This window comes from Piliocolobus tephrosceles, chromosome 4 (genome assembly GCF_002776525.5).
Source record: "Piliocolobus tephrosceles isolate RC106 chromosome 4, ASM277652v3, whole genome shotgun sequence".
Lineage (NCBI taxonomy): Eukaryota > Metazoa > Chordata > Mammalia > Primates > Cercopithecidae > Piliocolobus > Piliocolobus tephrosceles.
In genome coordinates, this window is record NC_045437.1 from 157,280,397 (window position 1) to 157,307,942 (window position 27,546).

The window sequence follows — 27,546 nt, forward strand, 5'->3', positions numbered from 1 at the left end:
ACTTCTAACCAAACAGTTTCCCCTTCCCTTATTTCATTCCTTTGCCTCTTCCAACCCAAGGTAATCATTATCTTGATTCCAGAGTTTCTCGTTCTGTTGTTTTTTCATTTTTATTTAGTTTTATTGCATCTACATCCATTCCTAAGAAATATATATTTTAGAATTTATAAAAAGGTTATATCAGTATATAATGTTTTGAGACTTTTATTACTCAATGTTATTAAGATTTTAGTTTTATGACTTCAATATTTTAAATGTTATTAAATATTAAAAATAGGCTCTCTTTCACCCTTTTAAAAGGAAATGATTGAAAACTATGTCCATTGGAATGAAGACATAGGAGAATGGCAGCTAGTGAGTATTACCTTAATTCTTTCATGAGAGTACTTCCTATGGTCTAGATATTGTGCTGGCTACAACGGGGAGGAACGTGGTCCAATGGATGAATCAGATGAGAATCCAGTAGGGCAGATAAAATATTTTTCTAATTCTGTGTAATTAATTGTAACATACAGATCATGGTCTGGGTGGAAATGGTCAGGGTCAGGGGCTATGTGGGACTAAGTGACCTCTGGGACCCTTTCTGCTCCAGCATTGAAATCATATTTTACTAGTGTAATATTAGGATTTCTCAGTTAGTTGCCTAACTCACAGTATTGATTACTAATTAAGACATTTCTCTCTCTCCCCCTTTTCTTTTTTTAAGAAATGTGTTGCCTATACAGGAAATAACATGAGGAAGCAAACCCCAGTACCTGATAAAAAGGAGAAAGATGTAAGAGTACTTCTTTAAAAAACACAAAACTACAGTTGTTTCTTTATAGGAATATGAGTCATTAAATTGTATTATCAACCTGATATCTGTTAATCAGCTGTGCTGAAAAATGGGCTGATCTTTTGGGAATAAAGGCTCTAGGATGGGGTGATGAGGAGGACCGTTCTGTTTACCATCAGTCTTGATGTCAGGCTTGTTCCCACCATAAGAGGGCATGGAGTCACTCTTTGGAGTCCTCTTTTCACTACCACTCTGGGTCGTAGGGTTATGGGTAGAGACTAGAATGTGTCTTTCTTTCTTTTCAAAACTAGTTCTAGTCATAGGTCAAGAAGAGGAGGGAGCAGGCCGGGCGCGGTGGCTCACGCCTGTAATCCCAGCACTTTGGGAGACCGAGGCGGGTGGATCACAAAGTCAGGAGATCGAGACCATCCTGGCTAACATGGTGAAACCCCATCTCTACTAAAAAAATACAAAAAAAATTAGCCGAGCATAGTGGTGAGCGCCTATAGTCCCAGCTACTCTGGAGGCTGAGGAAGGAGAATGGCGTGAACCCGGGAGTCGGAGCTTGCAGTGAGCTGAGATTGTGCCACTGCACTGCAGCCTGAGCGACAGAGCGAGACTCCATCTCAAAAAAAAGAAGAGGGAGCAGCTTTAAGAAAAACAGCAGCAGTTTTTCTTTGTGTGGAAGGAAATTTATAGTGTGTCAGGGCTTCTTAACTCACCAACATTTGGTGAGTACGTTTTAGATACCGGAAGTAGAAGATGATGTCGTTAGACATTTCTTTGGTTTTAGTTTCTGCAGGTTTTTTTGGGGAGTTTATTCAGTATTTTAAATCTTCCCCCAAATCTGGCTTAACTCTTTCCCTTAAGAGTGCTTTTTGTTTGTTTCTTTTAGCCCTTTGAAGTGGACCTTTCTCATGTGTATCTTGCCTATACTGAGGAGAGTCTGCGTCAGTCTTTGATGAAACTAGAAAGACCACGAACTTCAAAGGGGAAAGCAAGGCCAAAGACAGGGAGAAGGTAAGGACTGTCCTCGAATCTGATGTAATGAAGGCATTGAGGTATTCTAATTAGATACATGTACAGGAAGTTAACATTTATTTAGTTAAAACATAATACGTATTTTAGCTGATTTATTAAAAATCAAATTCCTGGCCAGGTGCGGTGGCTCACGCCTGTAATCCCAGCACTTTGGGAGGCCGAGGCAGGCAGATCATTTGAGGTCAGGAGTTTGAGACCAGCCTGGCTAACATGGTGAAACCCCCGTCTCTACTAAAAATACAAAAATTAACCAGGCATGATGGCTCGTGCCTGTAATCCCAGCTACTCGGAAGGCTGAGCAGGAGAATCACTTGAACCTAGGTTGTAGTTAGCCAAGATCATGCCACTTAACTTCAGCCTGGGTGGCAGAGCAAGACTTGGTCTCAAAAAAAAAAAAAAAAAAAATCAAATTCCTTGTGTATTAGAATTTGAGTAAATAAAATCTGGCCAAAGAATTAAGGTCTTCCAACTTCTTAGGTTACTGAGTAATAGAATTTATTTTTAATTCACTCTGTTATTTCCAAAATGTATAATGGGTTTAATTCCTTAATTCTTAGACTAATTCTTCTTATGAAATGCTAATGAATTTGCCTGTTTGGTCTCCCAAGGTATTGTATTCAGCTGGTTAGTTTTTCTGTCACAGTACCCCAAGAACCTTGATTTCCTCAGTCACCAGCTAAGGAGAACTTCCTTGGACATTTTCCCCTCTCCTTTGGGCACTGTTTTTGACTGTTGGGTAGCCTGCATGTATCATCACATAAGCTCAGGGAAATCGGGATATGGGAGTCCTGGGATGGAGCTTATTTTTTCCTTTCCCTTTCCTACATCAAGGACTGTTCAGTTTATTTAAGCCGATTTTAAGACTCTGGGGCTCCTGAAATGTAGAAAATAATAAGCTGCTTTGTTCCCTACTTTGAGTGCATGGACTTTCAAGTTACATGTGGGATGAAGTTGTATGGTTTTGATATTTTTGTGTTACATAATCTCATAGACATGACTTAACACTTACAAATTTGGGAAGTTGAACTCAGGGTTGGGCAAACAGTTGAATATTAAAAATGTACAAATTTTTACATTCTTTAGCGTTTAGGTGAGGGGTTAAAAACTTCCCTATACCAACACATGCCATGCATATTATGAGTGAAGCAAATCGGTTCTAAGAAACACGAGTCCCTTTAGATGTATCTTTTACTTTTCCATTTTTAATAAAATGACAATGCAAGTGTGATGATAATTGGTAAGACATTTGTCCTCAGCGTAGGAGAAAAATTGGCAGTGGTGAGCAGTCCTGTCTAAAGTGAGTGGCTTCCTAGTTATCTATGGAAATAGAGGGCTCATTGTTTCTGGATCTTCTCTTTTCTTTTTTTTTTTTTTTTTTGAGATGGAGTCTCACTCTGTTGCCAGGCTGGAGTGCCCTGAGTAGCTGGGATTACTGGCACCTGCCACTGCACCCAGCTAATTTCAGTATTTTTACTAGAGATGGGGTTTTGCCATGTTGGCCAGGCTGATCTCGAACCCCTGACTTCAGGTGATCTGCCCACCTCAGCCTCCCAAAGTGTTAGGATTACAGGCATGAGCCACCGTGCCTGGCCTGGATCTTCTCTTTTCTAAGGAAGAGCCAGAAATTGGAATTATTTACTTGAGATCTCTCGGTTTTACTTTTTTTTTTTTTTTTAAACTATATGGACCCTAAAGCAAACGAATAAATAATATGATAAGATATTTGAATACATTTTCCAGAACACCCATTTTAAGATATGTCATTTTTTTAGTTTAACATTAAAAAGATCGTGTAGCCCAATATTATATAAGCCAAACTCACCATCTCTGTTTACTAGAATTGGCCTGCTGTAACCATGGAAACCCTAAGAAAATGATAGCCATAAACATGGATGAATACATGCATTAAATGGTTTATTGATGTTATATTACATTATATAATATGTTCAATGTGATGTTCCTCATTAGAAACACATAATTAGATGGGTTGGTCAAAATTGCAATAAATATAATACATTAAGGTAGCATTTCCGTAAGTCCCTACATACGCATCTGTGAGGTGTTGCCTGAGATGATTTGTTTCTGATTTCCTCTGAATGCACTTGTACCTTTCGAGTACCTCAGAAGAGATAATCAGGGGGTTCAAATCTGGCAAGCATGCAGCTCACTTGGCCTGGCCACATGACCTAGTCCAGTCTTGGAAATTATCACCTGTCCTATCCCTCACTATCTGGCATAATGGGGTGGGCTGCCATCCTCTTGCATTTACTCTAAGTCAGCTTCCTGTAGCCTGAAAAGGTGAGCATTAGTTGAACACTTACCATGGTCAAATGTGTCAAATTTTGGCTTGTTTCCAGACTCTATACAGGCCACCCCATATTTTCTATATAATGTAAAATGTTTGCATTTCAGTCTTTTAGGAAAGCGTTCATGCTTGCTTTTTTTTCTTCTCCAAACAGAAAGCGTTCTGCAAAGCCTGAAACTGTAATTGACTCTTTACTACAGTAAATGTTACAGACTTAAAGTCAGAATAAAAATTAGTGATATTCTCATGCCTGTACAAAATCTTTAATTAAAACAGTGAAGACTTCTCTATAATTTCAGTTGATGGAAACTGTAGATCAATGAATAAGACTGGAAATAATAATTTGCTTAATAACTTTTAGTCTACATATATTAATATAACATTAAAATTGTACAACTGGTGATTGTTCAAATTGTCGTACTACTACTCTTCAACAATTGTACTGTGCAGGGAAGTTGGGGGAGCAGTTCATATTATAGAGAGTTACAGTTTAGATGTGTGTGTAAATCGATTAGTTATTTATCCAACTACTGTATATTTAGGTAACTAGAATTTCAAAATAGAAAAAAAAAACTGTGTCCTGTTTTGCACATACAAAGAAGCAGATCAGATTGTCCTATGTTACGCTGTTATATATGAATGTTTGGACTGTACATCTAAGAAATGATTCCGTCCTAACACTAACCCACCCAGCCTGTTTAAACACATTCTAATGTCTAACATTTGTTGCATTTTAAGTATGAGATGACTGATCTTACTGATGTTCTGTAGAAAATTTTATAATTTAACAATCTTTGCGAGTATACATGTTTTTTAAAAAGTTGAAAATGTTTCATCTGAACCTTTCCTAACTTTTTTTTGCCAGTTTGAGTTCAAATCAAATACATCTTATGTTCTGGTTTCATGTTCTCTTGAAATATTGAATTGTACGTAAATATAAAGGATCTACTGTTGCAGAAAATTAAAAGCTAAGTACTGCTCAGTTACCTTTGCTGCATGTGTATTTTTAAAAATTCACTCTGAAGTGTAACTTACGGATGCTTTTCTTTGAGTTCTAAAATTTGGTGGGAATTACTTTATATCTCCCAGTTGAGAAGGGTCTCCATTTTCCAGAAAATACAGCTAAGCAAGAAAAATATCTTTTAAATACTTTGCCTTTAAAACACTTTTTATTTTGTTTTTCTGTTTTAAAAATAAAATATTATTTTCTGAATTTCTTCTATTGAGCAATCCAGCTAGACCATATTCCTCTACAGATAAAAACTATGTTGATTTCATAGTAAAGTAAGCTGTAATAGAATTATTTTTTTCTGTTGTTGGCTGCTTATGAAATTTTTATTTATTTTTTTAAAGTTATGCTACTCCTGGCTGGGCACAGTGGCTCACGCCTATAATCCCAGCACTTTGGGGGGCCGAGGCAGGTGGATCACTTGAGGTCAGGAGTTTGAGACCAGCCTGGCCAACATGGTGAAACCCTGTCTCTAGTACAAATACAATAATTAGCTGGGTGTGGTGACACACGCCTGTAATCCCAGCTACTTGGGAGACTGAGGCAGGAGAATCGCTTGAACCTGGGAGGCAGAGGTTGCAGTGAGCCAAGATGGCATCACTGTACTTCAGCCTGGGTGATAGGGCAAGACTCCACCTCAAAAAATAAAAATAAAATAAAGTAAAGTTATACTACTCCTAAACCACTTAATATATGTTTTGTGGTTTTCAAAATTATGTAATCAGCCCTGAAACACATTGGTTGAAAATATTTTGAGACTTTATAAGTTAGTATTTATTAAATTAATGTTATTTTAATAAGTTTTGTTAAATCCTAGTTTAAATGACAAAGCTGTGTATAGAGTAGGGGTGAGTGAAGGTGGAGTACTGGTGAGGTGGTAATAAAAATGTATCCATAAATTTAAAGTCCATTCCATAATTGGAATACTGAATGTCCTGTGTGTGGTGAACATTTTCTAGGTGATTAGAATTGCATTTCACTGGCAGCATTTATTTGTGGTATGTAAGATAGCTAGAAGTTTATTACTTAACTCCATGGGGCATTGTTTAAATACTGTGAAGAGTTGAGGTAAATATGTGTCTTGTAAAAGCTTTGTGTAATCAGAATATTTTGGTAATTATAAAATGTTTTTGATGATACACATTTAACTCTGTTAGTAATTACTCTAAAGATATCTTAATTTTACCAGTTTAAAAAAAAATGCTTCTTTTTAAAAATTCATGTTTCTAACCTTTACAATTCAGTTAATAGGAAAGGAGTAACTTTTAAATCAAGCTTTAAAACATGGAAATTTAAGCCAGTATGTTAGATATTTTTTCTATCCTACCCTACCATGATAATAAAAAGAAACCTATAAAAAGTCTAAATAAAAAGCCGATCTATAGAAAGTCAATTGAGAATTTCTTAAAGCAGGCTGCTATAGCAGGGATGTTTGTTTGGAGACAGAGTCTTGCTCTGTTACCTAGGCTGCAGTGCAGTGGGATGATCTCGGCTCACTGCAACCTCTGTCTCTTCAGCCTCCTGAGTTGCTGGAACTACAGCTGTATGCCTCCATGCTTGGCTAATGCTTGTATTTTTTTGTAGAGAGGTGGTTTTGCCATGTTGCCCAGGCTGGTCTCTAACTCCTAGAGCTTAAGTGATCTCCCTGCCTCAGCCTCCCAAAGTGCTGGGATTACAGGCGTGATTATAGGCCTTGAGCCACCACACCCCACCTACTATAGCAGTTTTTTTAAAAAAACATTATGTTAAAACTGATCATACCAGATGGACATTAAATATCCATCTCAGAAATACCAAAAATTTGATATTTAAGCCTGGCCTGAATTTTTTTTTTTTTTTTTTTTTGAGACAGAGTCTCACTCTGTCGCCCAGGCTGGAGTGCAGTGGCGCGATCTTGGCTCATTGCAACCTCCGCCTCCTGGGTTCAAGCGATTCTCCTGCCTTAGCCTCCTGAGTAGCTGGGATTATAGGCGGGCGCCACCACACCCTGCTAATTTTTTGTATTTTTTTAGTAGAGACCAGGTTTCACCATGTTGGCCAGGCTGGTCTTGAACTCCTGACCTTGTGATCTACCCACCTCAGCCTCCCAAAGTGCTGGGATTACAGGTGTGAGCCACCACACCTGGCCTCAAGCCTGGTCTGAATATCTATATGCAAATATGGGACACTGACTTCAGAGCTATTCATTTAGCTCCAGTCATAGCAATTCTATAGTTTCCTCACATTTACTGTGTCTTTGTCCATAAATGAAGTGTTTTGTCCATAAATGAAGTATCTCATGAAGTGTTAATTTCATGAGACAATATAGATGAACATACTTGCTCATTTTTTGAAATAAATATGCAGATTTAAAATGAGTGGCACATACATATAAATAGGTTATTGAATGGGTATTCTCTTTTCCCTTTAATTTAAAAAGTAATATTTATTTATTAAAAGGAGCATTGGTAGAATTATTGGTTTATAGTATCTTCTTTAATAATCCTTACAATTACATATACTAATAGGATGTTAAAATTATCATAGTGTTTCCTATTTGTGTTTAGATTCTTATAAAGCATGAGATGAGTAATCAAGGGGAGGGTTGCATCTCCATGTTTGCCCCATGAATAGAATCCATTTGACAAGCCATTTCATTTCCTTTCTGGAGAAAGGGAGTTGTTTTTGTTGTTGTTATTGTTGTTTTCTTTTTGCAGCAAACATTTAAGGTTGTTTTGGGGGAGGGGGTGGTGATACTTCCTCTGTAACATGTTTTTAAAACCATGATTATGGTTTTTGGTTGTTTTTTGTTTTGTTTGTTTCTTTTTAGTCTGTTTTTAATATCCTTCCCCTTCACTCTTAAGGAAAGTCTTCTTTCCTACAGGGCTGTGAATTAAGGAATGGGTAACGTTTACATTTAAGTACACCAATGTCTGCCCAATTTCCTAGTGTATACATTTGTTTGTTTTTATTTTTTGTTCTTAAAAATACTAGAAGAAAACATAGATGTTTCTAGTGCCTTTGAACTTATACTGTAGTCTGACTAATTTAAATAATGAATAACTTCAGTAGCATTACTATAATACTGTATACTGGCCAGAATTACAAATTGTACAGTTGGTTGCATTAATTTCAAAAGCCACGCTTTCATTGTATTTTATGTATAAATTGTATTTGTTCAAGTTGTATATATTGATATTGTATGTATACATGCAGCATGGTTAAATAAGAATAAAAATCTTTTACCTAATGCCTGTAGTAGTGATCTGCTGCTTTTCTCAACTATCTTTGTGTTTACTTCCACCCTGATATTAATGAGCATGTTCTTTGTGCTTTGCATCTCAATTTGTGGTTAAAAGAGGCCTGTGTAATTTCACACCCAGAAATGCTTAATGTTTTGGGTCTTTTAAGCAGAAATCATGAAGCAAATCTGGGAGAGATGCTATTTACTTCTTTAAACTTTTAGGTTTGGCAGTACATGTGAAGGTTTGTTACATAGATAAACGCATGTCATGGGATTTTGTTGTACAGATTATTTCATCACCCAGGTATTAAGCCCAGTACCCAATAGTTATCTTTTCTGCTCTTCTCCCTCCTCTCATCCTCTCCTCTCAAGTAGACCCCAGTGTCTGTTGTTTCCTTCTTCATGTTCATAAGATCTTATCATTTAGCTCCCACTTATAAGTGACAACATGCGGTATTTGGTTTTCTGTTCCTGTGTTAGTTTGCTAAGGATACATAGCCTCCAGCTCTATCCATGTTCCCACAAAAGACATGATCTCATTCTTTTTTATGGCTGCATAAAATTCCATGGTGTATATATACCACATTTTCTTCATCCGGTCTGTCATTGATGGACATTTAGGTTGATTCCTTAGAGAAATATGTTCTTTTAATTTAATTTAATTTTAGTTTAGTTTAGTTTAGTTTTTGAGACAGAGTTCCACTCTTGTTGCCCAGGCTGGAGTGCAATGGCATAGTCTTAGCTCATTGCAACCTCCACCTCCCGGATTCAAGCGATTCTCCTGCCTCAACCTCCTGAGTAGCTGGGTTTACAGGCATGCACCACCACGCCCAGCTAATTTTGTATTTTTAGTAGAGACGGAATTTCACCATGTTGTTAAGGCTGGTCTCGAACTCCTGACCTCAGGTGATCCACCCACCTCAGCCTCCCAAAGTGCTGGGGTTACAGGCCTGAGCCACTGTGCCCAGCTGGACAAACGTTTTTAAATAAGCTTCTTCTCGTTGATAAAATGTATTTTTCACCAAAAACACTTTTTTTTTTTTTTTTTTTTTTTTTTTTGAGATGGAGTTTTGCTCTTGTTGCCCAGGCTGGAGTGCAATGGCACGATCTCAGCTCACTGCAACCTCCGCCCCCCAGGTTCAAGTGATTCTCCTGCCTCAGCCTTCAGAGTAGTTGGGACTATAGGCATGCGCCATCATGCCTGGCTAATTTTGTATTTTTAGTGGAGACAGTGTTTCTCCATGTTGGTCAGGCTGGGCTCGAACCTCAGGTGATCCACCCACCTTGGCCTCCCAAAGTGCTGGGATTACAGGTGTGAGCCACCACACCTGGCCCCAAAAATACTTCTGAGTTTTGTTATCCTTTTCATTAGGTGTTTGAGAACAGAAACCAATTCTCAGGTCTTAACTTAAGGAAGTGTGTATGTAGAATGTATTCTATGAAAGGTACCGTTACTTAGTGGTAACAGTGCCATGATCTCATTCAGAAGCTTAAAGTATCTCCAACCCAGTAACAATTGAGTTTTTGTTAATCATGTTCTTTTGACAAACATTGTTTACCAGGCACTGTGATTGGCAGGCTTAAGAAATTCAAAGTAGAAAACGAGAAATTTTGATTTGTCAACAAGTTTCAAAGGACTTAAATTTTTTTTTTTTTTTTTTTAGACAGAGTCTTGCTCTGTCACCCAGGCTAGAGTGCAGTGGTGCGATCTCGGCTCACTGCAAGCTCCGCCTCCTGGGTTTATGCCATTCTTCTGCCTCAGCCTCCCGAGTAGCTGGGACCAAAGGCACCCGCCACCATGCCTGGCTAATTTTTTGTATTTTTAGTTGAGACGGGGTTTTACCGTGTTAGCCAAAATGGTCTTGATCTCCTGACCTCGTGATCCGCCTGCCTCGGCCTCCCAAAGTGCTGGGATTACAGGCGTGAGCCACCTCGCCCGGCCTAAAATTTTTATTTTTTAATTGATACATAGTTATATTATGAGGTACATTGTGATGTTTTGATACAATATATGATGATCAGATCAGGGTAGTTAGCATGTACATCTTCTCAGACATTATTTGCTTGTGTTGTGAACACTCAGTATTTTCTAGCTATTTGAATAGTCATTCTACAGTTCTGTAAAAACACTAGACCTATCTAGCTGTAATTTTGTATCTCAAATGACTTTGTTTTTAAAGACAGGGTTTTGCCCTATTGCCCAGGCTTGAGTGCAGTGGTGCGTTCAACTCCTGGGCTCAAGCAATCCTTCTGCTTCAGCCTCCTGAGTAACTAGGTGCATGCCCCCACACCTGGCTAGTTTTTTATTTTTACTTTTTATTTTTTGAGACAGAGTCTCACTCTGTCACCCAGGCTGGAGTGCAGTGGCGCAATCTCAGCTCACCGCAACCACTGCCTCCCGAGTTCAAGCGATTCTCCTGCCTCAGCCTCCCAAGTAGCTGGTATTACAGACGCACCACCACGCCCGGCTAATTCTGTATTTTCAGTAGAGATGGGGTTTCACCATATTGGCCAGGCTGGTTTTGGACTCCTGACCTCGTGATCTGTCCACCTCGGCTTCCCAAAGCGCTGGGATAACAGGCGTGAGCCACCGCACCTGGCGTCAAGTGACTTTTTTTAAATGTGTTTTTTGTAGGGGCGGAAACTCCTCTGGCCATTCCAGGGGTCTTCCTTTCCACCACTTCCAGCTTATGTAAAACTCTTACCTGTGTGTAGAACATGAAGACAGAATTAAAGGCCTGCCCTGGCATGTACAAGATAATAAATTGCGCTGCCTTTGCCCCCTTTGCCCCTCTTCTCCAATTGAGTTCTGGAGCTATGGTGTCCAGTTTCATCAAGCAATACCATTGAGCCACTGCCCTACAAAACCTGTTACTGCCTGTGTTGTCGGGATGCTGCTGAAGACATTGTCCATCCGATCATCTTGTGAAGACTCTCAAGAAAAATTTCTTTTAAAGCTAAGTACCAGATTATTATATCAGACTATTTTCTCCCTGCATGTATAAAAAGAGTGAGGTAAAATATGCATTTTCCATTGTGCTTTCGCTGATAGGACTGTAATATCTGATGACCTGCTTATAGTCTTATTTTTCTCTGGATCATCATTTCCTCCTACTCCCTTTCTTCTTTCGTCCTAATAATGTTATTTTCTGTCTTAATCTTTTCCAATAAATCACTTTGAATCCATTTTTAAAACAAGGTAGAGTAAAAATCACTGAAGACCACTGTTAGCCTGTGCCTTTATAGGAGAAGTTAACACAGTTCAGAAGCCACAGCCTGAACTTAAAGCAAGCTGGAGGAGCCTTCCAAACACATTTATTAATTATTATCTCAATTTCTCTTTCTTAAACTGTTTCGTTTGCAAAGCAGATCAGGTATTCAGTCCTTTTTCGGAAGTTGAACAAATGTGTGGGAAAATGATTACGAAGAGGCTACTTCAAAAAGAACCTGTTTCCTCTCAGCATTTATCTTGGGCTTCCTGTGACCCAATCTTCAAGTGACTTTTATCAACGTTATCAGAACATCAGATTGTCTTACCCAAACACGTTTATGGCTCTGACTAAAGAATATGACAGATCACACATTCCTCTCCACCTGCTCCCCTCCCCCATCCCTTTTTAGAGGGCTGGGGAAATTTTAGTTTTTAATCAAAGGCTTTATTTCTCCAGTTGTGCAAAGGAATTTAACTGGGACTTTACAACTGAATAAAGTATTTCTCAGAGTCGATACTAATCTTAGCAAGAGGATATTGCCTAACCCAACCTAAAAGCAGCAGAGTCATTACAGAAATACTATGTTGGCCTTGATTTCTACCCCACCATGAGTTATGCTATTCACCAGGTAGCCTGTTTTGTTTTTTATTTTTAGAGACAGGGTCTCACTCTGTCACCCAGGTTGGAGTGTAGTGTCACAATCATAGATTACTCAAACTATGCACCCGGCCTATTTGTGTTTTAGAAAAACAACTGCTGGACCAGGCACGGTGGCTCACGCCTGTAATCCTGGCACTTTGGGAGGCTGAGGCTGGCAGATCATGAGGTCAAGAGATCAAGACCATCCTGGCCAACATGGTGAAACCCTGTCTCTACTAAAAATACAGAAAAAGTAGCTGGTCATGGTGGCATGCACTCGTAGTCCCAGCTACTCAGGAGGCTGAGACAGGAGGATCACTTAAACCTGGGAGGCAGAGGTTGCAGGGAGCCGAGATCACGCCACTGCACTCCAGCCTGGTGACAGAGTGAGATTCCATCTCAAAAAGAAAAAAGAAAAGAGGGAAACAACTGCTGGAGAGATTGTGAGGGATTAGAGGGAGCAAGTCACGGATGGTGGTTGGGAGAACAGATGTTATACACACCTGTGTCCCGGAGGTGGAAAGGGTCATCAGCCAGAGGAGTAACCGCCCTCTCTTCTCAGCTGTTCTGCTTGCACTCCTGATTGGTATAAACTGAGGGAGCAAATGTGTCCCCTTATTCACGTTGCCTGGGTGTGCGGTGAGCAGACAAAACATCAAAACAAATTTTTGTTTGGCTTAACTGGCTAATCAGAAACTAGAAGGAGTAGACAGCTTAGAGACTGAAAGTTGGAGTAGGAAGAAGTTGACAGGTTGGATTAGAAGATAGCCACTTTAGGCTGGGTGCGGTGGCTCATGCCTGTAATCCCAGCACTTTGGGAGGCCGAGGTGGGTGGATCACCTGAGCTCAGGAGTTCAAGACCAGCCTGGTCAACACAGTGAAACCCCATCTCTACTAATACAAAAAAATGAGCCAGGCGTGGTGGCAGGCACCTGTAATCCCAGCTACTCAGGAGGCTGAGGCAGAATTGCTTGAAGCTAGGAGGTGGAGATTGCAGTGAGCCAAGATCTCCCCACTGCACTCCAGCCTGGGTGACAAAGCAAAACTCTGTCTCATTAAAAAAAAAAAAAAAAAAAAAAAAAGCACTTTAGAGAGCCAAGGAGAGGGTGTCTGGGTACTTAGGGCAAAAGCCCAGTTGAGGAAACGCTGGGCGTGACAGCTAACTGGGGATTTTAGTACTCCCCCTGGGAATGGAACTTCAACTTGAGCTAATAAATTAAATCTAGAAATCAGCTCCAAGACTAGAGAAAGTGCCTGCTTTGCTCCTAGTGGAAGCTGCTAGGAACTGAGAAGCCAGCCCTGTGTGTCATAGGCCAGTCTGTGCCTAGCTCCATAAGAAAGCTCTGTGTTGTACTTAGCCTTGAGGTTCCCATCCTTAGATGATGTGGGCACCCTGAGGTTATGTGGAGGAGGGCAGAGAAAAACCAAGAGCAGGGTCAATGACATGGACAGCAACAAGCAGAGCCCCTGTGGCATTTGTAACAGAGGTGACCCTTTGTAACTGTAGCCCAACAATGTGTCAATAAAAGCCATAGATTTGAGCTGAATAATTTTTTGATTCATTTATCCAATAAATAATTATTACCCCCTAGATGCCAGTTACAGATAGTTTATTCATTGGCAAAAGGTAGAGGTAGCTGATTGATAGCCAGGAGGGAAATGTTCAGTCTTGCTGTGGATATCATATTCCACAGGCAGACAAAAGGCATGTCCCATGAAGCAGGCAGGGGCTGTGGCTGAGTTTGTTACATAAATGTGCTCAGATGACAAGCATCTTAACTTTCACTTAATCCTGAAGTTTTTTCACCCACTGTTTTTGTAAGTATCCACCTCAGTTTGTGTTCTCATTCTCTTCGGAAATTCAAAGGATTGTTGTTGTTGCGTGTTTGCATCCAGAGTCCAGGACTGCCTGACTGGGAGTAAATGGGAATGTGAGTTGCGTCTTGCCTAATGAAGCTTATGTGGCGACAGACCTGCCTAGAGTCAGCATGTGTCCTTTCCATGGCCTGATCTAAATCTTCCTACTTTCCTTTACCATCCTGTCCTCATATACAAACTGTAACCCACTACCCATATCCTGTGGCAGACTACAGCTCACATTAGCCATTGAATGCAAATGAGCCTCAATCAAAGAAGAAAGGAAATTAAAATTTACAGTATGTGTCTTCTCCGATTGGCCTGAGAAGCCTCCATGACTCTCATAGCTACTTATTGCCCTTGGCATGCTGGTATTTTATGTGGGCAGGGTGAAACTGGCTGTGGTCAGGGTGAGACTTGAAGCTTTTGATTTGTTCCCTTATTTTGAAAGGGTTAAAAAGATGTTACATGTTTTGGTGTAATTTTAGTACTCGTATTAATTCTGTCACATCTCTGTAAGCGAGGATGAAAAGAGAGTGCTCAATCACTGTTACTAGATCCATATTCTTGCAGAGAACAAGTCTTCAAAAGGCAAGTTTTGATGACGCTTGGGTTTTTTTCCCCTTTTAAATTTTTTAAAATAACAGCTTTATTGAGATAGAATTCACCTACTACCAAATTTATCCTTTTAAAGTGTGCGATTCAGTGGTTTTTAGTGTATTCATAGAATTGTGCAACCATCACCATTATCTAATATCAGAATATTTTCATCACCCCTGAAAGAAACCCCACCCCCATTATCAGTCACTCCCCTTGCCTCCACACCTGCCCCCCGCCCACAGCCTGTAGCAATCAATATTCTATTTTTGCCTCCATGGATTCATTCTCCTGTTCTGAATAATTCATATTAGTAGAATCATACCATACGTGGTTTTCCACATTCGGTTTCTTTCCCATCACATACTGTTTCCAAGGTTCATCCGAGTTGTGGCCTGTGTCAGTACTTCGTTTCTTTTTATTGACAAATAATATTGCATTGTATGGATATGCCACATTTTGTTTATCCATCAGTTGATTGACATTTTGGTTGCTTCTGCTTTTTTTTTTTTTTTTCTTTGAGACAGAGTCTTCTTCTGTTGCCCAGGCTGGTGTATGGTGGTGCAGGCATAGCTCATTGTAGCCTCAACCTCCCAGGCGTGAGCCATCCTCCCGCCTCAGCCTCTCCAGCAGCTGGGACTACAGGCATGTGCCACCATGCTAAGCTAGTTTTTTGTAGAGACAGGGTTTTTCCATGTTGCCCAGGCTGGTCTTGAACTCCTGGCCTCAGGTGATCCTCCCGCCTCGGCCTCCCAGAGTGCTGGGATTACGGGCATGAGCCACTGTGCCCAGCCACTTCTACTTTTTTGCTATTATGAATAATGTTGCTATGAACATTTGTGGAGAGGTTTTTGTGTGGACATGTGTTCCTAGTTCCCTTGGGTATATACCTAGGATTGGAATTGCTGGGCCATAAAGTATTTTATCCTTTTGAGGAACTGCCAATTGTTTTCCAAAGTGACTACACCATTTTTCAATCACTCCAGCAATGTAGGAGGGCTCCAATTTTTCTGCGTCTTCACCAACACTTACTGTCTTTTAAATGTTATTTCTTCTTTAATGAAAAAACTTCATTTATGCACGTGGTAACACACACACACACTTACAATGGAAAGCCAAAAGTCTCCAGCCCTCTTTCACCCCTCCTTAGTCCAAGTCCCATTCCCAGCAAACCATCTTCCTTTTTGTTTTTAGTTTTTCCATGACTATCATTATAATTCCAAAGATTTCTTGATTCATTCATTATTATTTTTTCTTCTTTTTATTATGAAAACTTTCAATTACGTATAAAAGCAGAATAGTATAATCAACCCCCTGTACACATCCCCAGCTGCAACAACTGTCAATCTATGACCACTTTTACTAACTGTTTTTTTGCTTTATCAGTGTTAGATATCATATATTTATTTCCCTATTGAAGAAAGAGAATTTACCTAATTTATTCTACCTCTTCCAAATTTTTATAGTAAATTATTTTTCATTCTATTACCTTTGTAATTTTGATAAATCCCTAAACCTTGTGTTCTTGTTCCATCCACCGTAGACAGTGTTATTTAACTCCCCCTTTTCCTTGCAAGCTGGAGATAGCAGTGCCCACCTCTCTTTCTTTTCTTCTGCTTTCAGTTCCCAGCCTTTTCCAGCTATAGCTCTTACATTGTTCCGTGTTCTTATATTGTTCCGCCATTTGTAGTCTGTTCTCTAATCATCATCAGTTCTTCTGTGCTTTGTCTATTGGTTGGTTCTAAGACTTGAGAGTCAAGATAATTTACATTATTATGACTTTAAATATCATTCACTGTAGAGCCATGTGGTGTACTGAGGATTGCTTCTTTTTTTCTGTAGACTCAGTGTCACAATCCTTGTGCCAATGGGGGAAGAACATTTTAGACATCCAGTTGATACCTTTTCTGTTCAGAAATATATGGTAATCGGTAGCACTCATGGACCCACAGTGTCTTATTTACATCTTGTGTGGCCTTGTATTCTGTAATTATCTTGTGCGTTATATCCCTAACTCGAGAGGGAACTCCTTGAGGGGGAAGTGGTCTTTCCTGTTTTGCTCCCACAGCATTTATAGTCTCTTGGTATATTAAATTGATTTCCCTAACAGTTGCAAACCATGATTTCATTTGTCAAGTAAACATAGCCAATACCTTAAATGCCATTGCTGTTAGATTCTATATATACTTTATTTTATGATGAGTTATAAATATATAAATATTTAAAAAATAAAGCTATTAAAAACTCATAAATTAAAATATTCAGCTCCAACACTTTGAATATTTCTCTTTCATGATCGTCTTTAGCCTTTCCAAGAAGTCTTCCAACGTACTCTGGCTGGCTTCCTTCACAGGACAGGAGTTCTACAAAAGAAACATTTAATTAGCTTGCATTGGTAAGCATTTGTCTTGCCTGCCTGTCTACTTGATCAAGCCTACTCTGGCACTTGCCACCTGAACACTTACCAAACCAAGGCCTCCAGTCTAGCCTGACTGGGGGGAGTCTCTATCACTAGGCCAGCAGGTTTTGCCTGTTTTGGGTGCATACTACTTACACTTCTAGAAATGGTTACTGTATACCATTACCTATCTGCTTTTGGGGTGGGCAGGGCGGCGGGGAGTGCAGTCTCTGGAGAGGTGTGTCACAGCTAGGTGCTTGCTCAGAGGATGGAACTTGAAGGTGCTGGCTCAGACCTGCCTGTGCTCTACTGGGCCTTCTGCATGGCTGCCTAGACTGCTGAGAGAGATTCAGTCATGTGGCCCTCCTGTCATTAAACAGCAGCACTGCAACACAGCAGCCCTAAAGGTGCGAAGGATTCCAGATGCTACCCCCAGGCCACTGCTTCAGTTTGAATCTCAGCTCTACCATTTATTAATTGTATTGCTGAGAACGTACTACTTAATTTATAAAAGCTTCAGTTTATTTTGTAAAGTTGGGACAATTGTTTGCCTACGTGCCTGCTTCATAAGATAATGGAGAGAATTAAAAGAGAACATGTGTTGTGCCAAGTTCCTATCCCATGACCTATCCCATTGTCTACAAGGTGATAGGCCCAAAGAAGGGATACATGTCCTTGTTCTCTTCTAAAGCCAATTAATTCCTCCACTCGATATTAGATAACATCTGCTCTGGGCCACAAGGACTTCTGCCCTCTAATGATTCCTCCTCTTTCTCCTCTCTTCAGTTCTCCCTACTCCACCAGACCATTCCCCCAGGTGCATTAGCATGCTGGGTATACCCTCCACCTTAAAAGAGCTTCCCTCACTCCATAACCGCCCTGCAGCCATGGTTCAGTTTCTCTGCAGCCTTATAGCTGAACACCTTCAAAGAGTATTCTGCCCTCACTGTTCCTTCTTTGGCTTCTCTCACCGCCCCATCCTCGGTGAGCCCACTCCAGCTGGACTTTCCTTCCTGCTTCTCCATTTACATCAGCCTCAGCCATGACCTCCATCAGTCAAACCCAGGGGCCTTTCTCAGTCCTCACCTGACCTGACCTTTCAGTACATTTGAAACAGTCGACCCTCCCTCTGTGAGTGTCCTTACCGGCCTCCTGGGATACCGCCCACTCTCCAGTGTTCTCCTGCCTTACTGGTCTACTCCTCAGGCCCCTTTACTGGATCCTCCTCTCCTGACCTCCATGTGTTGATCTCAGGCTCAGGCCTTTGATCTCTCCCTTTCTGTCATTCAGACTTTCAATAGCATCTATCTAAGGACTCTCCTTTTTGTCCTGCAAGTTCTGACCTCTCCCCTAAGTTCCAGACTTTTCTAACCATCTTCTCAACACCTTCATTTGGCTGTCCAATAGCCACCTTACATGTACAATGTACAAAATGGAACTCTTGATCTTCTGCTTAACCTCCAGCCCTGCCTTGCCCCTAGTCTTCCATCTCTCTGTAAACAGTACTGACCATCGCCAGAGGGGTTTAGGCAGGAACGAAGAGGTCATCTTTTCCTCCCCTGTATCTTACCCCTTACAACTGATCTGTCAGCAAATCCTTCTGGTTTTATTTTTAGTCATATCCCAAATCTATTCACTGTTCCCATCCTGTCCATGCCACCAATATCTCTAGCCTGGTTTACTGTGGTAGCCTCCCAACAGACCATCTTGCTTCTATGCTTCCCCCTTTCAGCCTATTTACCACACAGTAGCCAGACTGACCCTTTTAAATCATGTAAATCAGATCGTACAGTCTTTGCCCTGCCCAAAGCTCTGCAGGTGTTCCCTGCCATACTCGTGGTGGAATCTCAAGGCCTTGTGTGATCTGCTGTCCTAGAAACTCCCCCTCACTCACTGTGATCCAGCCACACTGGCCTTCCTACTGGTCTTTGAATACAGGAAGTTCATTTCCATCCTAAGGCCTTTGCATAGCTCCTCCTTCTGCCTGGAATGGCCTCTCCCCAGTTAGTCATGTGGCCTGCTCCCTCACTTAATTCAAATATCTGCTCAGATAATGTCACCAGCTCCTAAGTCAGCCCCCTCCCCCATGACCCTTATGTTCTTTATTCCTGTGTTTTTCTTTGTAGCATGTATCACTACTGGGCATCATTTTACATGTTTGTTTTTCTAACTCTCCCACTAGAACATTCCACGAGAACAGGGACTTGGCCTGCGTGTCTTTAGTGACACGTCCTCAGCACCTAGAACCGCACCCAGCACTTATGGAACTTCAGCAAATACTTAGTGAATGAGTGAATGAATGAATGGATTGACCAAGGGTGCTGCAGCTCCTAAGGAGGAGTGTTTAGAAGTGAGGCTGCTGTCCACCGGGAGCCAAGCTGCCAGCTTGCTAGGAATACAGTGCAGCTTACCAAGCCTGCCAGGCCCCAGAGGTTCCTGTCCAGCCGTTTCAGGAATCGGATCAGCTGCTTGTGCCTGTGAAACTGCTGTGCAGTCGCACCCAGGCAGCGAGTGTCCTTCTCATGGTGGCTGTAGAACTGCCGGAGCACAGTCGCAGCCCTGCAGAAGGTTTCCTTCTCAGTTGTGTTCTGGAAAGACAAATGCCACAGATAGCCATGTGCCAGCTCCATTTGGAGGGTGGGAGAGAGATTTTTTCCTCGTGATTTCTTCTTTCCAGGGGGACAAATGGAGGTGAGTTTGCTCAACCACAGACCTGTCTTCAAGTATTCCACTGAAGGAAGGCTGCTTGCCACAGACATAAACCTGTGTCAACAACCTCTCCCAATTGCAAACGCAGCAGCCTTCTCCCCAGAACCTCCCAGTTTCCTTTCTCTCGGAGGATTTTGCTGAAAGGTACCTGAACAAAGCCACCCCACAAGGAAAGGGCACAGTGGGGACTAGAACGCAGGACCATCTGTCGCTACAGCCCACGTTCCGCGTCCGTATCTCTATACCCCATGAGCTATTCTGCTATGGACAGTGCCCACATGAGCTCTCAGTCAGGTTCTGCTCTCGTTCCCAAAGGTTTTAAAATCCAGCTTTCCCTGGAAATCCTGCCTGCCTGTTGAATAAATGAATTCACATCTTTTGGCCTGGACTCGGCTGCTTTGGGCAGCACTATCCGTTTGGCCCTCCCCATGGGAGAGGAGAGCAGCACATGGTCCAAGTGAGGAGCTAAGACATTACCCCAGGCAGCAAGGTATAAGTGTACAGATTGGGGATAGGTGTCCTGGGAGATCAGGAGAGGCTCTGGGAGCAGGTGCCATTGAGCTGAGCATTGGGCAGAGTTTCTGCACCCCAAATGGTGCGAAGTGAGAATCTCCCTGGAATGCTGGCAACTGTGAGGGTCTGACCACATGGCTCTTCCTGGGGCCCTTAACCTTAGAGAAGGGAATGGACACGCAGGGAGACAAGTCATTGGGAACCCAGGAGAGGGATTTTGTCTTGGTCTGAACTGGTCTGTCCTCTCATTTTTCACTGAAGAACAAAGATGCAGAACTTGGAGAGGGTTCTTAGCTTGAGCCTAGTTCCTTCCTCCAGTTCAGATAAAGCTATCCCCAGCCTCTTCCCTGACATGCTCTGGTCCCTTGCTACTCAAAGTGTGGTCCATGACCAGAAGCATGGACATCACTGGGAGCTTCTTAGAAATATAGAATCTCAGACCACCCGTGCCCCACCCAGACCCTCTGAATCAGAACAGTGACAAGATCCTCAGGGATTTCTATCAGCAGCACTATCCAAGCAACTTTCAAGTTCTTACAGTTACATTTTTTTTTCTGATGATCAAGGTAACATGTATTGACTATAAAGGTAATATATATTTGGCCGGGTGCGGTGGCTCAAGCCTGTAATCCCAGCACTTTGGGAGGCCGAGACAGGTGGATCACGAGGTCAGGAGATCGAGACCATCCTGGCTAACACGGTGAAACTCCGTCTCTACTAAGAAAAATACAAAAAAAAAAAACTAGCCGGGCGAGGTGGCGGCACCTGTAGTCCCAGCTACTCGGGAGGCTGAGGCAGGAGAATGGCGGGAACCCGGGAGGCGGAGCTTGCAGTGAGCCGAGATTGCGCCACTGCACTCCAGCCTGGGCGACAGAGCGAGACTCCGTCTCAAAAAAAAAAAAAAAAAAAAATTAATATATATTCAACAAAAGTACATTCACTCATCCCATCAGCCAGAGGTAACTACTGCTGTTAATATTTTGGTAAATATCATCACACTTGAAAAAACACTTTTTAAAATAGGGATCAACTGTTGATACTGTTTTGTAACTTTTTTACTCTTTACATATACTATAAGCATTTCCTAAGCCCTTCGGTGGTATTTGAGAACATGGGTTTGAGAGCTGCATAGAAACGCATTGCATAGTGGTGCTGTCATTTGTCAGGCCCCTTTACAATTGTAATTTGCCTTATTTACAGCAGCTTTTTGTTTCTGTAAATAAGTGGCAGTGAGTAAACTATATAAATCTTTGTGTTCACCTCTTATTTATATAGGCTAAATTCTAGGAATGCAGTTCATATTTTAACGTTTTTTTTTTTCAGGAAGATCTAGACCCAGATTGAGGCACCAGAATCCCAGGCTACGGGAGCTTCCCCTTTCCTTTGTGGGGCGTGACGTCCCATGGGCAGAGCGGTTGGAAAGACATTTACTTAATGAACTGACTGAGAGTCACTCCTAGTTCCTGATTCTAGTTGGAAATATAAGAGTGTGTCAGTATTTTTGGGCTCTTGGAGCCAAGAAACAGACCTCTCTGGGCTTTGTGGGCGAGTCGAGGTGGAGGGGACACAGGAGCTGGTGGGGGGCGGCAGGTGGTACCTGAGTGGAGGTGGGCAGACATGCATGCTGCTGCAGAGGGAACAGTGAGATTCAAGAAGGCCAAAAAGCCTTTGCTTCTTTTCCCACAAACCTTGGTGAGATTTTTCTGAAATGCTGGCTTGGAGCCTGGAAATTAAACTTAATTTTGACCCATATATGGCCACATAGTATAGGAAAAAATCCTCTGAAGATATTTTTCAAAGGACTTTCTAAAGGAAACAAGGATAAAATAAGAATTGAAAAGAGTCTGCATTAAATGGAAAAATTTTAAAAGAATACATCCTAAGGGCAGCTTTAGTGCGAGGCCTTTACGTTTTAGTTGCTCTGGTATCGCAGCGAGGGGGCGACACTCCGTCCCTGCCGTGACCCCGGACTCCTTCCACCTGCCTGTCTAGCTCTGGCCGCTGAGTGTGTCTGCCAGTGGCTCAGGGAGTGCACTTTGACAGCCTGGCTGACCTCACCGTTCAGAACTGCTTAGGGAGTGACTGAGAAGGAAGTCTGTCCCTCCCGGGAATGTCAGGAAACAGCCACTTGGGAGGTTTTTTCTGTGGCAGTGACTCTGTGAGAGTTCTAACTTGGTTCTTGACCAGCCTCACTGAGGACCATACAAATCCAGCCCGACTGGCACCGCATTCATTATCTCCCGTCCTGCCCAGGGTAGTCAGCTGGTGCTCTATATGAGAAACTCCTTCAAAAAACAGAGATATTTGAGGTTCATTATGGAACTCTCTGTAGAATTATGAACTTTAGCTCTCTTTGGTAAGTAGGAAATAGCTCCATCTACTCGTCCACCCAAGAAACCCTTCATCGACCAGCCAGCTTGCTTCTTCCCACTTTGCTGTTCCTCAGACAGCCTTGACTGCATAGACACCCCAACAGGTGTTACTTATGAAGCCCAGGACCTAGATCAGTGCCTTCTTTCCAGCAACTGCCAAGAGTAGAATGCTACCCAACTTAGAGATACTAAAATTCTTGTTACCCCGAAGAAATAAAATCAATAGGCTGGATTTTGGAAAGATGTTTCTTTGGGAACGTAAAGAAGTACCTTTCCCTCTGCATACCACCTGTGTAGGTTTTTGAAAATAGCAACATTTCACTGTTCTGAAATATCTTAACATGTAAGTAAGCAGTGCTGAATGAATCTTCGAGGGGAAGAAAGAGTAGAAGAGTGAGATTGAGAACTCCAGGAGGATGAAGTTGGGGGAAGGCGAATGAGACAGGTAAAAGTAAAGGCAGGCAGTGGGGATTGTTCTAGGAGATGTCTGTGTGTGTGAGAGGGAGGTGAGTGAGGACTGAGTGAAGAGGGGAGTTAAGGACGGGAGGGCAGTGGTGTCCTGGCCTGCGCCTGGAGGTCTTCCAGAAAGAGCCCAGATGGATAGCCCCAGGCTCGGCATCCTGGAGGGTTCGATCCTTTCCAACCTGGGCACCTCCTTCTTAGAATCATCGCTTCTCTGCAACGTGTCCTTGCTTTTAATCAGGGTTATATCATCTCACAATAACACTTTCCACTAACTCAAGAACTGGATTCCAATCAACCTTGCAATCACCTTCAGAATCACTTTCGTATCTTCACATGTGGAAACTGAGGTGCAGAGAGGTGTGAAGATGTGCCGAAGGCCAGCCACACAGCTAGTCAGTGGCAGAGCTGGGTCTAAAACCATAGGCAGTCTCACCTCCAGGCCCTCAACCCTCAGCCTTCCTCCAGGCCTGGCTTCTAGTGAGGTGGCCCTTCCCTTGGCTTTGTTAGAGCCTTCTCAGCAGTGCCACAGGCCTCCAGAGACCCAGTGCTCAACCTGGTGGACTCTTGGCTTCTAGTAGGAGCCATCTCGGTTGGAAGGACTTAGAAAATTTGTGTGTGTGTATATACACACACCCACACACACACACACACAAACTGTTGTCCAGGTGCAGTGGCTAATCCCAGCACTTTGGGAGGCCGAGGCGGATGGATTGCTTGAGCTCAGAAGTTCGAGATAAGCCTGGGCAAAATGAAATGGCAAGACCCCATCTCTACAACAAAAATACAAAAATTAGCCAGGCGTGGTGGCGCAGACCTGTCATCCCAGTTACTTGGGAGGCTGAGGTGGGAGGATAGCTTGAGCCTGGGAGGTGGAGGCTGCTGTGAGCTGAAATCGCACCACTGCACTCTAGCCTGGGTGACAGAGCAAGACCCTATCTCAAAAGAAAAAAAAAAAACAAAGTGTGGATTTGCCCTTCAGGATTCTCATCCTGTATTGAACTCCTGGGATAACCTTTAATGAAATGAGATAGTCCAGATAAAGGCCCGAAGAGCAGTTTCCCTCATGAAGCAGGATGGGCTCTGTTCTATGGCCTGGGTGCCAGGGTGTGACCCTGCCCAACACACAGGGCTTCACTCCTGGCCAAATCATCCGCCTAGTTTGCATGGAAAGCAGTAGTTAGGAGACCACTGTGAAATTGAGGCTTTGGGGCTTTCATTCTCAGCCCTGTGTTTCCATGAAAACAGGAACTGAAATGCACAAAACTATTGATACGGCTGTAGTCATGTGTTTGTCAGAGAAAATGCACTATCAGCTGTCAAATCTATCTCCTCCCACTACAGATAGAGGGGTGGGGGTGAGGCAACACAGGAGGCAGAGAGGCGAGGTGCCCCGGCAGCCGGAAGCAGGGATGTGCTGGATGCTGCCCAGCAGGATGGTTCCGGACCGAGCTGGAGGGGAATTCGGCCTGCCAGAGCAAGCTGAGGGGCCCTGGACCGCCAGCCCTGGAACCCAGAGGGCTGTTAGGTGGCCAGGCTGTGGAAGAGGAGGGGCTCTGGTGATACCTTTTCTGTTGCCATAGGAAGTCTCTTAGACAAAATGAAAGCTCCCTCAACCTGTCATCTCAATATCTGTTTCTGTGAGAGTATTTGGTTTTTCAGAAATGTATGGGCCAGAAAAATTCTCCCATTCAACAGGCATTTATTGAGTGCCTCCTACGTTCCAGGCACTATGCCAAAGCTAAGTAAAACCCAAGAGGGCTTTTCTTTGACCGGGATCTGAGTCAGGACTATAGCATGTAAGCTTTCTATTACACATCTTCTAAATCAAGTGAAACCAGAAAGACCAAAACATGCTTAAGAGTAAAAATCAGACTTCTCGTTCTTTGAAAACATCTAACACCTTAGAGTTAATTTGGGCCCGCTCGTTTTCCATTAGACAAGTTTCTTATTCAGACACTTGGGGATGGATCTCCCCATTTGCTAAAACAGACCGTGGGGCGGCTTCTTACCTTGGAGGCAGCAAGGATGTCCGTTACGGTCAACTCGGTGCACAGAGTCTTGGTCCAGGCAGAAACGAGAGAGCAAGAGACAGAGTTAACCTCCAACTGGACAGAGCAGTCCTTGATGAGCATCTCTCACTCCCTCCAACTGAGGAAACTTCCTACAAACCCTCAGAAAAAAGAGTGGCAGGGGAAGCCTCGCTGTGTGCCCTGGGCTGCCACCAACCACCAGTTCCAACTTCTCTAGCAACTGTTAACGTTTTCATGGCCTAGAAATACTGACAGCATCACCAGAACATCTGGAGAGATGGTGCCAGATAGGTACTCACCTTCTGCTCTGTGAGGCTGTTCAGAGTTTTGATGATCTCCCGTAAGGCGTTATGGCAGTTGTGTCCGTGGACAAAGTTGCCGGCACATGCTAGCAGGAAGAACAGAGGGGGAAGCAGTTGGGAGGTGAGACCCATTAATAGGTGTCAATTTGCAGTGACAATGTGAGACAATTAGTTTATCAGGAGAAGCTAACGATGCAATGCTGACAAAGATATCTCTATATATAGATTTAAAATTGCTGAAACTGAGGGAAAATGAGTTTACATTGGAAATTTTCGTTACACCAGATTGTCAGTCACTTGGGGCCAATCAGCACCTCTCTTCCAGGAGAAAAAATGCCTCACAAACAGGTAAAATGTTCCTGTGAAATCAGACCAATAGGAAAATGAAACCTTTTAAAAAAATTAACTACAAAGTTTCAGCATAGGAAATTACACCATAATTTGCTCTTTAGATTAATCTTATCAGCTTGGGGCTGCTGCTGGCTTTTTGCTTTGCATAGAAGGGAGAGGCCACAGGTGTCCGAATTTGTTGTAATGCAGTTCTCCTGGGGAAAGATAGAGTAATATCAAGAAAGTTTGACTTGAAAAATATTTTAACCTGGCTTCTTCCAAGTACAGGTGGCATCTTGGAAACTGTCCTGTCGTGGAAAAGCTGATCTGGGGCTCTTTCTCTGCGTAGAGGGAGAATAACAGGCAGACTCTCCTGCCCCAGCACTGGGGGACAGTGTTCTCCCAAGTTTAGGTGTTTAGAGAAGGACAGGTCACATCAGGTGAGGCCTAGTTTGGGTCCCAGCAGGTCCATAAGGTCCTTACCCATAAGGAAGCCCTTGGCAAGGTAAGTCTATTCTGAGGTTTCAGGAATAACTTTTTTTTTTTTTTTTCTGAGACAGGGTCTCACTTTGTCACCCAGGCTGGAATATAGTGTTGTGATCAGGGCTCACTGCAGCCTCGACCTCCCAGGCTCAAGTGATCCTCCCACCTCAGCCCCTTGAGTAGCAGGTGCGTGCCACCGCACCATGCCTGGCTAATTTTTATTTTTATTTTTTGGTAGAGATAAGAGTCTCACTGTGTTGCCTAGGCTCATCTCAAATTCCTGGGCTCAAGTGATCCTCCTACCTCGGTCTCCCAAAGCTCTGAGATTACAGGTGTGAGCCACCATGCCTGGCCACAATGCCCACTTTTTGAATGGAACCTAAACACATCCTCAGCTAATTAGGAAAAAGAGCTACAGTCTTACCAACCTGCAAATCAGCTCTCCTTGTCAGTGCCCCACCACCCGCTCTGCTTGTTTTTTATTGAATTCATGTGGACACAATAAGGTGCTCATTGCCTCACCCCAGCCGTGAACGTAAGGACCCCGCCATTCACTCAGGTGCCTGGGCCCTGTGCACAGCCCACCTAGCCTCCCAGTAAGGGCTCATGAGCAGCAGGATTATTGGGCCCTGCCTGCCCCCTGCTTTTCTCCTGGAACCTTCCCTTCCCTTGGTCTCTGACCTTCTTTTCACTATGAATTTCCTTTTTTTTTTTTTTTTTTTTTTGAGACAGAGTCTCGCTCTGTCACCCACCCAGGCTGGAGTGCAGTGGTGCAATCTCGGCTCACTCCAAGCTCCGCCTCACGGGTTCACACCATTCTCCTGCCTCAGCCTCCCGAGTTGCTGGGACTACAGGCGCCTGCCACCACGCCCGGCTAATTTTTTGTATTTTTAGTAGAGATGGGGTTTCACCGTGTTAGCCAGGGTGGTCTCGATTTCCTGACCTCGTGATCCGCCCGCCTCGGTCTCCCAAAGTGCTGGGATTACAGGCATGAGCCACTGTGCCTGGGCCTCCCTATGACTTTCTTCTGGAGGATCATCTAAAAATGTGTGTTGCTAAGGTTTTGCCTCTCTTCCACCCCCCGAACCCCCCACCACTCCCCCAGCCCCCACACTCTGTCACCCAGGCTGGAGTACAGTGGTGATCATAGCTTACTGCAGCCTCGAACTCCTGGGCTCAAGGCATCCTCCAGCCTCAGCTTCCCGAGTAGCTGGGATTACAGGCATATGCCACCACGCCTGGCTAATATCTGCATTTTTTTTTTCTTTTTTAGTAGAGACCAGTTT

The 27,546-nt window shown here is 42.9% G+C and overlaps 2 protein-coding genes across 6 annotated transcripts in view; one reads left to right on the forward strand and one right to left on the reverse strand.

Moving 5' to 3' along the window:
* Positions 1-12,338, forward strand: part of KIF3A (kinesin family member 3A) — a 48,040-nt gene extending 35,702 nt beyond the window's left edge. For 2 of the 5 annotated variants that reach the window (XM_023196365.2, XM_023196384.2), the window contains 4 exons: positions 301-354; positions 707-775; positions 1,671-1,795; positions 2,425-3,168. In XM_023196365.2, the coding sequence (XP_023052133.2) occupies positions 301-354; positions 707-775; positions 1,671-1,795; positions 2,425-2,476 (300 nt within the window). In that variant the 3' untranslated portion in view covers positions 2,477-3,168. Of the gene's footprint in view, positions 1-300; positions 355-706; positions 776-1,670; positions 1,796-2,424; positions 3,169-4,275; positions 8,360-11,160 lie in introns of those variants that run through there. The other 3 variants (XM_023196390.3, XM_023196399.3, XM_023196374.3) reach the window with 3 other exon arrangements.
* A 4,493-nt stretch (positions 12,339-16,831) lies between these two features.
* Positions 16,832-25,814, reverse strand: IL4 (interleukin 4). The gene is made up of 4 exons (XM_023196413.3): positions 25,445-25,814; positions 25,125-25,172; positions 19,468-19,644; positions 16,832-17,021 (listed from the first exon to the last, which is right to left on the reverse strand). The coding sequence occupies exons 1-4, from the start codon at positions 25,577-25,579 to the stop codon at positions 16,920-16,922; spliced, it is 462 nt and encodes a 153-aa protein (XP_023052181.1). The 5' UTR covers positions 25,580-25,814; the 3' UTR covers positions 16,832-16,919.
* Positions 25,815-27,546: the final 1,732 nt, after the last annotated feature.